This window comes from Hippoglossus stenolepis, chromosome 18 (assembly GCF_022539355.2).
Source record: "Hippoglossus stenolepis isolate QCI-W04-F060 chromosome 18, HSTE1.2, whole genome shotgun sequence".
NCBI classification, from domain to species: Eukaryota; Metazoa; Chordata; class Actinopteri; order Pleuronectiformes; family Pleuronectidae; genus Hippoglossus; species Hippoglossus stenolepis.
Genome location: NC_061500.1, coordinates 20,893,960 through 20,908,961, shown reverse-complemented (window position 1 = coordinate 20,908,961; position 15,002 = coordinate 20,893,960). Strand labels below are relative to the sequence as shown.

Here is a 15,002-nt window from a genome sequence, read left to right as displayed (position 1 = left end):
GCTGCGTTGTACATGGGGGAAAAGTCTGTATCCAATTCTCCAGAGTTCTGCAGGTCATGTCTGAAAACAACTTTACAAAGTAATTTGCTCCTGATAGTACTTATGATGCAGCATTTTGGATCAAACCGAAGGCTTTTCAAGAAACTTCTTGGGACATTCAAATAATAAAGAATTACAGTCGTCCAGTCTAGAGGTAACAAGTGCATGGAGTAATTTTTCAGCATCCTTTTGAGGAACCCCTTTGATCCCATTACTCTAGAGTTCTTTAAAGTAGAGCTGAGGGCCAAGTTAACTTCATTCCAAAAATAACTATCTAGTCAGATAATGTTTCACAGAGGGTTTTAGGGCTAAGTGCAATGAATTCAGTATTTTTTTTTTAAGACAAAAAGGTCATCCAGACCTAGATGGAAGATACTTCACCGAAAAATGATCCACTCACCACTATCCCGATAGAGGGGTGGGTGAAGTGTTTGAGTCCACAAAACACTTTTGGAGTTTCAAGGGTAAACAGTATTGCAGGCAAATCCAATACAATTGAAGTAACTGTAGCCTAAATGTCTGCTACCGGACATAGCACTCGTGCGTACCCTTGGGCGATAGCTTGTGTGCGGTGTGTGCGTGCGAGGAGGATATCAGAGGAACAGAACATGGTGTAAATGACACTGTTTCGAGCTCACACACACTTGGATGACACCACAGGAGCAGTATGAAGCCATTTTATGTTTTTTTTCTGTCGATTTTTTTACTTTTGAAGAATCTGTCCCCAGTTACTTCAATTGCATTTGATTTGGCTGCAACACTGTTTACCCCTGAAACTCCAGAAGTGTTTTGTGGACCCAAACACTTCATTTAACCCTCCACCCGCATAGTGTTGAGTAGATAATGAGTGAATTTTAGGGTATTTTTCTTCGAACTTCGATTAGTTTCATCATGCTTCATAGTTAAATATAGTTGGGTCTGCGTAAGATTGAAAATTTAGATGGTGCTTTCTGCTAATATTCCCTAAAGGAAGCATATACAATGGGAAAAGTATTAGTCCTAGCACAGAACCTTGTACAACTACATGGCTAACTTTTGGGTGCATGGAAGAGTCATTGTTAACATGAGCCAATGCTGTTCCTTTTATCACAATAACATGCTCCAATCTCTGTAATAGAATCCTGCTATCAATGGTGTCATAATGCAATACCAAGATCCAGCAGGACGAGTAGAGAGAGGCCTGTCTGAGGCCATGAAAAAGGAAAAAGGAAACCATCCGCCAACTCATCAGGAGCATGCCCAGACATTTTAGGGATTGCATACAGGCACACAGAGGCCAGTCACATTATGAGTTGTCGTGAGGAAATTCATGGAAGTTGGATCAACTTGTAATTTAGATTTTTTACTTAGATTTTAGGTGTGGTTTTCAATCCAGCCCTCAAGGGATTGATGATTTTGGTTTCCATTGATCGCTGTTTCGTAATCTGTTTCGATAACAAATTATCCAATGTATATAAGTTTTTCAACTTGAATAATTCGTTCATCAAGATCTGATGTGTCATTTAAGTGTTCCCTCAAATTTTTTGTGCAATGGACTTCCTTTTTCTTCATTGCATGTTGATCATTTAAAAACGCAATGCCTTAAATGTTGATACTCCACAAATCTTTCAACAGTCAGTTGACGTCAGTTTTGTTTTCCTCCTCTTTTAGGTGAAGTTCAGTGAGTTAACCATTGATATGTTTCGCATGCTACAAGCTTTGGAGAGGGAACCTATTAACCTAGCTACACAGACCTCCAAACAAGGAACACTGGTGAGTGTCATGTTTTTCTAAATCCTCTGGTGACTTAAGGTTTCCACATTATCAATAATAGTTAAAATATATTTGGTATAGCACCTTGCATAGAAATACAATTCAAAAAGGGCTTTACAAAAAAATAATTATACCATAAAAAACATAAGCCAAAAGTTAAAAATACAACCCTAAAAATATAGACTAAACACATGCAACTGAGGATCCCAAAAGAAACACACCAGAAACTGGCAAATCACAACACATCACAGATTGAAATAAAAGTCAGTATTAAGAGATGGGTATTCAGTTGATATTTAAAAGCATCCATGGAGACCACAGACTGTATACCTCATGGTAAGGTTTTCAGTCGATATCTTCAATCACCATGCTCACCTTTTTTAGTCTAGAGTGAGGCCAGTATGCTCTGGTCTAAAGACATATTTTGGTTGTAAAGGTCCCACATTTACACTGGTCCCTGACCATGAACGATAATATGTGATTACAACTACCTTAAAATGCCTTTGAATCACCAAATGTTAGGCCAAAGAAAATTTGTGTGATGTGGGTCCTCCTGGAACTGATTAAATGTCCAGTAGCAGTATTCTTGACCAATTATAGATGTTCAGAGATGAGTTGTCAAAACAATTTAATTGCAGTAGTCCATCTGGGATGACACAAAACAATAAATATTCATCCTAGCTCAGTTTCGTAGTTTTTGCCTGATTATAGATAACACATATTTCTTAAACCTAGTGAGCTATGCTATCTTGAGCAATGATCAAAACTTTTGTCATGTCTCACTTTACCTGGAAGAAGTTGCTAGACATCCACAAATGGAATACCTATGAAAAAGTACCTATGAAATTACCTATAAGTAGATAGTGGGTAAATTTCATTTTATTGAAGTCACCTTATCCAAAACTGATAAATATTGGGAGTTAAAGGATTTAACTATACAATCTATGTGTGCAAAAGAAGGCCGCACTACTTTTGAGTCAAGAGCCAAAAATATTTCAGCAATGAGCTGTCAGGAAAAGTAATCTGCATGAATATTAAATTCCCCACAATAATATATGTCCTACCTTATGATGGAAGTCTAATTATTAGCATTTTAAAAGTTAAAAAAAACTCTCACAGATTGACTCTGAAAACAGTTCCTGGGGGTCAGGGTGAATCCTACATCCTGGTCCAAATAAAAGTACAAGCAGGTGGGCACAGTTCCAATGGTATCCATAGTCATCTTCCAAGTCTTGGTTAGAAGCAGAAATTTCTTTTAAGAAGAAAAATTTCTGATTTATTTACAGCAAGTATTCAACAGCGCCATTCTGAGGGGCATAGACATATTTCAATCAGGAGAGACTTGATTCACGATTTAACAATGTTTATTTTACAAGTGCACAGAAGTAATGTGAATGTTATAGTCTTTGGCATTTTAGACACCTGTGTGATGTCATCAGGATTAGAAGGGGGTGAAGCAGAGCGTAGAACAGGAATCCCCCCCCCTGGGGTCTAGACACTGGTGGTGGTTCAATTTGTCAATCAAATTGTTTGGATGGCCCATATTCACGAACATTGTCCATTGGGCATCACAAAGTTTGACATCCCCTGCCCTTAACCCTCAACAAGAGTAAGGAAAAACTATTAAAAAAAAAAAACATATTAACAGGGGAAAACATAGAAACCTCAGGAAGAGTCACATGTGAGGGATGCCACGTGTAATAGGTATATTGTGTCAGGCAGTCTTGTTGAATTTAGTGCTGGATCAGCTGCTGCCATGATCAGATGCCGCCATAATCCACAATCCATCATCATGATCCACTGACACTGTCGGGATTCATCATCGTGATCCATGATCGGCTGCCAACACGATACAGGATTATACATACGATCATGATCAGTTGAGGTCGGGGATCCTTATGAGGTGATGATGATTCGTCTGACCTGGAGGAGATTGGGGTGGAGGAGGGTTATTTGCATCACTGAATGACAGCCGACTGCGGAAGAGAGGAGAGGGGTTTTAAAGTTTGACAGCTGCTGAATGATTAGCTGAAAGAGACCGTGGCAGATCTGATTGGCCATTTAGGAACGCCCACAATCAGCTGATCAATAAGCAGGTTAAGTCTTCCTGACTGAACTTATGCTGTGCTTCATTATTAACAGCAGCAAAGTCCATGGATTGTAGGTCCCATGCACAACTCAGTAATTCAGCAGCTCACAAAAGGAAAGCAGGGCTTGCCCCAGACTGGGCACAGTTGGGGGACTGCTGACCTAGACTGGAGACATCTTCTTTGGATGAGGCAGAGTCTGAAGACTCGGGGGAAGCATCACACATATCTCTGGCAGAGGTTGCTGAGGTTGTTTAGAAGCTCCCCAGTGGCAAGGTGCCTTGTCTGGATGAGATTTGCCCTGAGATGCAGATGGCTCTGGATGTTTTAAGCTGTCATGGCTGACCCACCTCTTCAATGCTGCATGGAGATCAGGAACAGTACCTCTGGAATAGCAGACTCTCTCTCCTCTCTCTCCCCTCTCCCCCACCTATCCCCTCTCTCTTCCCTTTTCCACCCACCTCTCCTCTCTTTCCAAGTTTTCTCCGTTCACCCTAACTGGTTGAGGCAGATAGCCACCCACATTAAGTCTGTTGTGTTTGTTATACCTTAAGCATGACATCATTTAATGGTGTGCCTTTGGGCATTCAATAAATTTGGTTATCAGAAAAAAATGAATATTAATATTAAACATATTAATATTAAATAAGAACTTTTTTTGATTCAAGTTACCTTGGGGCACCACCCTTCAAAGGAAGGGAAAAGATAGCCAATTTATTGATTAAGTCGGGTGAAATGGGATTGGGCCTAATTCCGCACAGGCTGTAGTGGTGGTTGATGTATGCTTCTTACTCCTCCAGTATGTAAGAATAGAAAAATTCAGGTTGTTGTTTGAGAAAGTCATGAAAGAAAACATTTGATGATGGATTGCTGCCACAAGTGAGGGAGTTAAAGTGTCTCAGAGTCTTGTTCAAGAGTGAGAGGAAGATGGAGCACCAGATGGACAGGCGGGTCGGTGGTAATGTGTAGCAATGTGTATGTGTGAGTAATGAGTTTGGACATCCAGAGAGAGCTTGGAGTAGAACTTCTGCTTCTTCAAGTCGAAAGAGAACAGTTGGACGGTTAGGGCATCTCGCCAGGATGACCCCTGTGTACCTTCCTCTGGAGGTTTTCAATGCACCATGAACCAGAAGGACACCATGGGGAAGACCCAGAGTAGGTGTGGAGGCTCAGCAATAGTTTGAACTATCTCATGCCATGACTCTGAGAAGGACGTTCCCACTAAAGCAACAGTAAAAATGTGTCTCATAAATGATAGTGTCTCACAGGGACATTAGGTAGCAACTACCTGTATGTCCCCATGTTAGGCCTGCTACAGTAGCCTATAATAGAAAATTGTTTACAGTTTCAGTTTCCCTTAAATATGCATAGACTTGAACTGAAATATGAACAGTAATAATATAACATATTTCTCCACAGGAACCCAATGAGAAGCCAGCTAAACGAGAAAACCCTCACAAGTATTTGCTGTACAAGCCAACATTCAGCCAGCTTTTTACTTTTTTGTCTGCCTCTTTTAAGGTCAGTATTCCTTTTTAACATAGCCTTTTTTTGATAATATCATTTCAATTAAATGGTTTATTGTTAGACATGTAAGGTTGTTAAGAGGTGAAATACTCAATATATGTCAAAGTTGGTTTGTGACATTGTCAGTACTCTGATTCGTATATTTCTACTGCTATTATATTATTTAGATTATATTATGTTATATATTTTCAGATAAAGATAATATGTATGTCTATACATATATACATATATAATATGTATGTATATAGTAGGTATGTCTTACTGAGAGAATATTTATGATAAGATTGTAGTCATTATAACTGTTGTTGTGGCCTGTATATATCAGTATCTTAGGAATCGAGCTGAAAGTAGATCTCGAGAGTTGTGAACATTTCGTGAAAGAGTGCGGCATCACACTTTTATATCACTCCTTCATGCAAAGTAGAAATTATGATAATTTTGTTTAGGTTTTTTTGACAGGTTTAAAAAATCCCTAGATGAGCAACATTTTTTTTATCGATATAGACACATAAGAAAGGACACTGACATATCAAGGTTATTCTAAAAGTTGAATCATAATAAATACCTTAAATCTCATAATAGCCATTTATCAATAAGACACTCGCAATAGGCTGTCTGAAATACGTCTATAGTTTTAAATTAATACATAAGTAAATGCATACATGCAGCTTGTTTTTACTTAAAATGAATGAATCAGAGCATTATTTGAAGAGCTGCAGGAGGGATCAAGCTTTGATTTCACTACTGAGAATCGAAATTGTGATGGACGGTGACAAAATAACAATACACTTTTCCTGTCACTTTGAGGTTGTGAGGACTTCTGCTTTAATTATTTTATTTCAGCATATAAGCAACATTCAGGGATAAAATGGGTTAATTTCTATGACAGTTACCATCAAATAAGACTTGAATTCGGCTTGGGCCTTATTATTTTTGCAAAGCATGTAAACTGAATGAATAGAGACCAGGCTCAAAGTTCTGTAACTCTCTGGAGAGCGTATATTGGCTTTAATGTAAGAAGAAAACATTCTCCTCAATCCTAGATTTACACAAAGGCATATTGATTGATTCATTCCCAAAAGATATTCCTTTTGAATGGAGAGTACCAGTATAAATACAGTATTTGCCAAGGGCCACCAGTACGCTTAATTCAATCAAGTCATACCAAATTGGATACACCGATAGATACCAGTCTCCTAAACATGGCAGATTTTTCATCAAGATCCATTTATTCCCAGGGAAATGGGTGAAAAAAAAAGGTCTATCTCGCAATGTTAAACCAAGTCACTGCAGACACAGTGAAGGCAACAGCAAGGCACAGGATAACCTGAGTAAAAGGGAGAAAAAACAATGGTGAGGTTCTACAAAAAATCAACACCGAAGAATTCACAAGGAACAAACACGCAGAGCAACTACCGAAGTAGATGGAATTATCTGGCAGAGTAGTGGAGTCAAGACTAGGCTTTTACTGGGGAGGTTGATAAGTTGAGTGATAGCAGGTGTGCCTTGTCTGCTACAGAGAAAGATAAGCCAGCCACGCCCCCTGCCACATACATGCCTTGCAGGACAAAGAACAGAAAGGGGAGAGGGAGAGAGAACACAAAAAATATACAACAAAACCAAAACAAACACGGAATCACCACAGTAACTCCCCTCAAGGGATGCCTCCTGGCGGCCTACCAGGCTTGGTCGGGTACTGGGCGTAGAAGTCTCTGAGGAGATCAGGGTCCAAGATGAGGGAGCGGGAAATCTATGAACGCTCCTCCGGACCATACCCCTCCCAATCCACCAAGTACTGGAAGCCCCGGTCTCACCTCCATACATCCAACAACTGCCTGACGGTGAATGCAGGTTGATTGTCAATGACCCAGGGGGGTGGAGGGGGTTCGGCCAGAAGGCTTAAAGGGCTGGTGGAGACTGGCTTAAGGAGTGAAACATGACAAGCAGGGTGGACATTCAAAGAGGAGGGCAGCTTTAGCTTAAGCACACAGGGATTAATAATGCGTTCAATATCATATGGGCCAATGTACCTGGGTGTCAGTTTCTGGGATTCAGTTTGAAGTGGGAGTTCAAGGGAGGATAGCCAGACCCTTTGGCCGGGCTGGTAATCTGGGGCTGGAGTGCGGTGGCGGTCTGCCAATCTCTGGTTCCGAGCAGCGGTGCGGGTGAGAGCTGACCGGGCTTCATGCCAGACTCGGCAGGCATGCCGGAGATGCCCCTTTACAGAGGGGACTGCCGTGTCTGTTTTGGGCATATTCCACCCAGGGGAGGTGGGTGGACCAGGAAGCCAGGTGACAAGAGGTAACACTACGAAGGGCTGCCCCCAGGTCCTGATTAGCCTGTTCTGTCTGGCCATTGGTTTGTGGGTGGTAACCTGATGACAGGTTGGCCGAGGCCCCCAAAGCCTGGAAAAAAGCTTTCCATACCTGGGAGGAGAACTGAGGACCCCTGTGTGAAACAACGGTGAGGAATGGGAGGGGACGAAGAAGGCCAGCAGGCGCAGACAGAACAGGCAGAAACATACTGCTTAGTGTCAGCAGACATGGAGTGCCACCAGAAGCGTTGGTGTAGAAGAGCCAGAGTCCGATGGAAACCTGAATGGCATGCAACCTTGGAAGCCTGTCCCTACTGGAGAACCAGAGATCTGGCAGACACAGGCACAAATACCCGGTCCGTCGGACAACCTTGATCATATGGGCCTCCTGGACCACTCTTTCAATCTCCCACATGGCTGCTTCCACCACACAGGAAGATGGAAGGATAGTTTCCTCTGACGAATACTAAACCGGAGGGGCAGACTGACCTGAAAGGGCGTCAGCCTTGATGATCCTGGAGCCTGGCCGGTAGGTTAGTGTGAAGTTGAACCGGCCCAGGAACAGAGCCCACCGAGCCTGGCGTGAGTTGAGCCTGCGAGCAGAACGGAGGTAAGACAGTTTTTTGTGGTCAGTCCATACCACAAATGGGTGAGTGGAGCCCTCAAGCCAGTGCCTCCATTCTTGGAGGGCTAATCCAACCGCCAGCAGCTCTCAGTTCCCAACATCATAATTGCTCTCTGCTGGGGTGAGCCGGCAGGAAAAGAATGCAGAGTGGAGTGATTGAAGAGCCACAATCAAAGAGACCCCTTGATCACCTATTGTGAGGTGGAAGGGAACAAGCACAATCCTTGTTGAAAACCTCTTGGAGGTTATGATAATCAGTGGGGACGGAGGTGAGATCAACAGGTTTGGGTGGAACTGGTGTGATAGTTACATTGGTAAGGATGGCGGCGTGTAAACAGTGAGAATAATAAAACAGGCTCCAATTGGTAATGGAAGAGGTAGACCAGTCTATGTCTGGGTTGTGGAGCTTAAGCCAAGGGAGACCTAGCACTAGCGGTGAAGTAGGTGATGGAATGATGAAAAGTGAAATAGTCTTGTGATGATTACCAAAAAGTAGTAGTGTCACTGGGACAGTACAATAAGTGACACTGGCAAGAAACCTCCCGTTGAGGGGAAACACGTCCTTGGGTTCAGGAAGGGGCTCAGAGGGTACTTGAGACTTCGAAATTAAGTCAGAGTCAATAAAATTGTCATCTGCATCAGAGTCTACTCGGACTTGAAGAGGAAAGGAAACTTGCGACCAGGACACAGTACCTATAAGTTGAATACGATGTGGAGGGGATGAAACTATAGATGAATGGCTCACCAGTGCCCCCCCTGTGACTGATGAGCCTGCTCTTTTGGCAGAACAGGACATTGGGCTAGAATGTGGCTGTCCTGGCCACAGTAGATGCAGAGCCTCTGGAGCAGGGGTCGGCAACCTTTTTGACAATAAGTGCCAATGTGAAATTTTCTTGTTAATTAGTGTGCCATATCAAACATTTTTTATATTAAATTTTATTATTGAACCACATTAATATTTCCAACAGACATGTCCTTTTATTCCATCCATATTGGCTATATATAGAACAACACTTTAAAGAAAGATCTTTATCTCATTATGATTGCAATAATAAGTTTGTCATTAACCCCACCAACCCCACCACTCATATTCAGAGTTGTGAAAGCTTGCTTCAGTCGCATGGTTTTTGGCAGTGGCAAAGACTTTGAGAGAGTTGGCTTGCTTCCCATACCTGGACACTGCACATTTGATTGATTCTCCCTTGTCTGTCTGATCTTTGAAACTTCTTTCGTGCCTTGTTTCAAAGTGGCGCTTAACACTGAATATTCGGCACAGTGTTGGGAGGCTTCTTCTTCCTCTTATTTAATGGCAATTGGCATCCAGCCTATGGCGCATTACTGGCACCTAGTGGCTGGGAGGTGTTAACATCAATCAAGCTAAATAATACAGGCTGCGTGACGGCAAAACCTTTGAACATTTCTTTAATAAGAAATCGCCTGTGTGCCAATGATTATGGCGCCGTGTGCCTTAGGTTGCTAGGTCCCTGCTCTGGAGGAAACACATTGATGTTCTGCAGGGGTGAGCCTCATCCTCCCCAGCTGCATGGGTACCTCTGTGCTGAGGGGTGAAGAGGCTGTCTGCGGAGAGACGCTGGAGGATGAAGGCCCTGGAGGTGGGAGAGAAGGAGCCGACAGTCCAGGGTGGCGAGGGTACTTGGGCTCAGAGAAGGGAGAAGGGAGACTCTGCCTGCCGGCTCTCTCCCTGCGGCTCTCACGGAGGCGGTAATCAAAACAAACGGCCAAGGAAATTAACTTTCGCGTCCCCGCCCAACTGGGATTTCCGGAGTATGGTGCAACTCCGGTTCCAGACATGTTGGCTGGGATGTAGACGCATGTTCCGGTCTCCACACCTAGTCTGCTCCTGGTCCTTCGTCGCCGGTGAGGTTGACGCCTGCGGCACCTGTTCCTGGTTCTTCGTCGGCGGAGAGGCCAACGCCTGCAGCCCCTGCTCCTGGTCCCTCGTCTGAGGAGAGGCCTACACCTGCAGCCCCTGCTCTGGGTCCCTCATCGGCGGTGAGGCCGACGTCTCCAGCCCCTGCAGCCCCTGCTCCCGGTCCCTCGTCTGAGGAGAGGCCTACACCTGCAGCCCCTGCTCTGGGTCCCTCATCTGCGGTGAGGCCGACGTCTCCAGCCCCTGCAGCCCCTGCTCCGGGTCCCTCTTCGGCAGAGAGGCCAACGCCTGCAGCCCCTGTTCCTGGTGCCAGTGCGCACATGTGGTGTTGCCCACCTGCCCGGCCTCCGGAGAGACGTTGCGTAGTCATCAAATAACTACCTAAGTTAGAATACAAAAGTATTTACAGAAAAAAATGACAAGTGAGCCATCTCAATCACTTCTCATCTCTGTTGAGAGTTGCACTTCATGAGTGACAATCAGAGCACCCTTAGTAAATACAATAGTGAATGTTTTCAGTGTTTGTGTGTAAAACGAGATTTTTACATCCCGTTTCTGTGAATTAAGCGAGGGGCAATCTGTTGCTTTAGTTAAGGATAATCATAGCTAGTTTTTGCCTAGAAGATACATTTCTGTGTGTATTGTGTTCAGCGTTTATACTGCTCATGTCTTCCAGTATCTCACTCGGATGCTTATACTAATTTATATTTATACAGGATGTCTGTTAATAACAGTAAATACTGAGAATTGAGTTGATAAATGTTGTACATACTGTAACTGCCAGACAATTATATTAGCATTCTAGTGCACGTTGACAGTGAGTATATAACTCCCCGCAACCTTTTCATCAGAAATGTTTTTGCTTTGGATCTAACATGTCACATTCATATAATCTTTTTTTCCATTGCTCTAACTTCTAGGAATTGCCTGCCAACAGTGTTCTGCTTGTTTACCTATCAGCAACTGGAATCTTTCCTGCTGGACATTCAGATTATGAAGGTAAAATGCCATTTGCTAGACCTCACACTTGTAATATTCATAACATTTTTTAGATATGACTTGCCACCAAACAGTTTTGATTGATTCTGTTTGTGTCAAAACAACAAAAGTTACCTTGCCTGGGAATTCACTGTAAGGTGTTGTTAAACACCAATGCACATTGTACAAATAGATAATCTGCGTTTTTAAGGCAGAGATGTAAAATGTATATCAATCAATCAATCAAACTTTGTTTATATATCACATTTCATGCAGGTTAGTGCAACTTAAAGTGGTTCACATATGATTGACAATATGATAACAAAGACAGACATAAGAAAAATGAAGAGCAAAGAAAAGAAGCAATTTAAACAATTAAAAACAATGAGACTAATGCATGCTGTAAAATGAAGATGAATAAATCGAAAAATTAAATGAAAGTGTTGAATAAAAACTTAATTAAGAAAAATATAAATATAAAAGAAAATAGGAAGAGCTGGTACAAAATAATCAAAATGAGTTAAATAAAAGTTGACATAAAATGCCTATGGTAAGAATAAGTAGTTATAATGATAAGAGATATTAAACTGAAAATAATTAAATCTAAAAATGTCTAAAAGACTATTCTATATTAAGTCAAAAGCAAGACTGAAGAGATAGGTTTTAAGATTAGGTTTTAACATTGCAACAATTGCTCTCAGATCCTCTGGCAGACTGTTCCAGCGGCTGGAGCATAAAAGCTAAAAGCTGACTCATGCTGTTGAAAGACTGCTTACGATTAGCACCTGAACTTTTTGTTGTTGAGGTTGTTTCTTTGCACTGACCAAATTTGAAGTTTACATGATCCTGTTCAACGTAGGGTATGCGTCCAAGACACTTTTTGTAAGTCTGGCCATGATACATATACCTACCGATTTTAATAAGTAGGTGAAATTGCTGCCGGGCTGCTTTGTTATGATACATGAACCTATTGATTTTTGTACATGTCTATGAAACGTACCACCGGGACTGCTTTGTTGAAATTTTACAGGGGGCGTTATCGAGCCATTTTTCCACAACCATATGCAAAACCCATATTGGAACAAAATGTTTATTATTTCCAATGTGTTTGCAATGTTTCATGAGTCAAACAGTAATTAACAAAAACTTTCATCACAATCTTAAGTGTCTTTGGACAAAATTTCAGCTGGTTCTGGTCTTGCAAAGTTTTGTGCAGATTGGAAAATATATAGTCAAGTTGGAAGAGGTTCCTGTGTTCAACGCAAAACGTCAAACTTTGATGCCATGCCAAGGACATGCCGTATAAAAAAACCCCATGAAGAACGTAACTTGGTGCAGAAGTTACAGCTTCCTGTTTCACAGCAAAACATTGACATTTCATGCAACACCATGGACACACCCAAAAACTCACTAGAGCACACCTTATCCATCAAAAGATGTTTAGATTGCCCTGAACAAATTTGAACTCTGGTTTATCCTCAAGGAGGAGATCATTAAAGTATGATGTGTGTGAATCACCAAAAATGACCACTTAAAGGTTGAGTGTGCAGCCTCTAGTGGTGAAGCTTACATTGCAACAAATACAATACTCCTTACTTCACCCCCTGCCTTCCTGAGCAGGAAGAGAGCTACGGTGGCTTTCCTGCGTCAAAATGCCGACGACCACATTATGCTTAGTTCCCTACCGTGATGAGGTGTCTTTAGATCAATATATTAACAAATTGTATTTGTGTATTTCCTATGTAAACTGTAGTTGATAGTATGTAGAAAATATGTGACCACGCTGTGGCAGTGCTTTATTACTGATGTTAAGTAGCTAAATTAGCTGAATACTAGTGCAAGCTAACATTTACAAACAAATTAGTATAGTGTGATAACAGCGAGACGGCGTTAGCAGGAGACATATGTTTTCTTCGTTTACAGCTGTACTGAGGTGAAGAGAAAAGATGAGGAAGAGGCAGGGGCAGACGATCTGTGAGGGACAGACGAGGGATAGCTCCCGGAGTAGCAGCAACAGCAGTGAGGAGGAGGAGGAGAGATTGAACCCCTGCAAAAGGACAGAACTGAAGGTACGCAGGTTTGTATTTATAAAACTATTTTTACTTTATTCTTCAGTGATCTGCATGATATCAACAAGACCAATGCAATGCACATTGGTGTTTACACTGCAGTTGTTTACATCTTACTGAGTAATGTTACTGTAACGTTAGTTGTGCATTGTACGTCAATCACTGACTGTAATATATAAGAGACACCACTGAACATTAATTAAACCAAGACTATATAGGGATAGTATGTTACAGGAATATCTTAACACACTTGTTGGATGGGATAAAAAAAAGGTTACAGCCTACAACCCCTAATCACTGACATTGTCATATAGTTAACATAGTATAGTGCTAATAATAAAGCTTTATCTCTGGTTCTCCTTTGTTTATGTCTTCAGACACTTATTCAAGAGATGAGTCTGGAGGAGCACAGGGAGCTGACAGCGCAGGCATGGTGACCACCTTTGGCTGGAGTGCCACGATGTACTGTAGGGATACACCTTTCAGACCGTGAGAGGATCTACCACCACTCTTCTCCCATTACTGGGTTGACATTTTTTTAATTTTCACAGGCAGTGAGGAGGACGTTATGGTATAAGACAATAGTAGAGAGCCTGCGGATGACAACAGGGAGTACCGTTGTGCAGCATATCAGCATTATATTTTCTGGCAACATGGCTCTTTAGACCAGCGAAACCGTATTTGTATTACCTACTGATTTTTGTACATGTCTATGAAACGTACCACCGGGACTGCTTTGTTGAAATTTTACAGGGGGCGTTATCTTATCTTATCTTTATCTTTGTATTTATATAGCGCTTTTCTAGTCTTGATAATGCTCAAAGCGCTTTACAGTACAGTTTGCCATTCACCCATTCACACACGTTCATACAGTGCATCTATTAGCAGGATTTTTTTGTTTCTATGAGGGGCAATTCAGGGTTCAGCATCTTGCCCAAAAAGACTGGGGATCGAACTGCCGACCTTTTTGGTCTACCCGCCCTACCCCTCAGCCACAGCCGCCCTTTATTTATCAACCTATAGGTAGAAGCAGGGAACTTGTTCCTCTGGAACCCTCATACAGTACCACACAGATAATAGTGTGGTTACGTAAGCATGCATAAGTAGAGATAATACATAGTATAGTATGATTATATAATTTTCCATTACAACATCATCAAGGATATAATTACGGTCATTATTTTATTACTGTTGTATCGTTTGACTGTAATTGTACTATTTTTATACATTTGCTTTGCAATTATTTATTTTCTAATGAATATATTCCTATTGCCCATCATAAATGTTTGTTCAGTTGAGTTTACACTGGAATGAAAAGAGCAATAATAAAAAAGGAATTAACCAGATTTTTTGTATTTATTTTGTATATATACATAGACTGAGATATGAGACTGAGAGACCCAAATTTGGTTCCAAATTAGAACCGAATCCATAATGCCAAGTACCGGGTACCCATATAAAAAAATAGAATTTCGGATCTGCTTATCGGTTCCTAAACACGATAACCATTTATTATTGCAAACAAAGGCTACATGTCTCCAAGGACACCGTAGCTATTTTCCAGGACCTGTCTATGTGACTATGTCACGCACCACCCAACAGCCTGTCCGTTTGTTTAGATGCGACCTAGCATGCATGGCAAACGTCACAACACTGTGAAAGATGGAATAAATATTGAATCTCACCAAACATGACACACAAGGCGGCACAGCGTTGATCT

General features: G+C 41.7%; 1 protein-coding gene across 6 annotated transcripts in view; it reads left to right on the top strand.

Moving 5' to 3' along the window:
* scai (suppressor of cancer cell invasion) overlaps positions 1 to 15,002 on the top strand; it is a 63,742-nt gene that overhangs the window by 33,479 nt on the left and 15,261 nt on the right. For all 6 annotated transcript variants that reach the window (XR_004694111.2, XR_004694112.2, XR_004694113.2 and 3 more), the window contains 3 exons: positions 1,690 to 1,791; positions 5,298 to 5,399; positions 11,156 to 11,234. Coding sequence is in view for 1 of the 6 variants with exons in the window: in XM_035141520.2 (XP_034997411.1) it covers positions 1,690 to 1,791; positions 5,298 to 5,399; positions 11,156 to 11,234 (283 nt within the window). In the remaining 5 variants the exon portion in view is untranslated. The remainder of the gene's footprint in view (positions 1 to 1,689; positions 1,792 to 5,297; positions 5,400 to 11,155; positions 11,235 to 15,002) is intronic.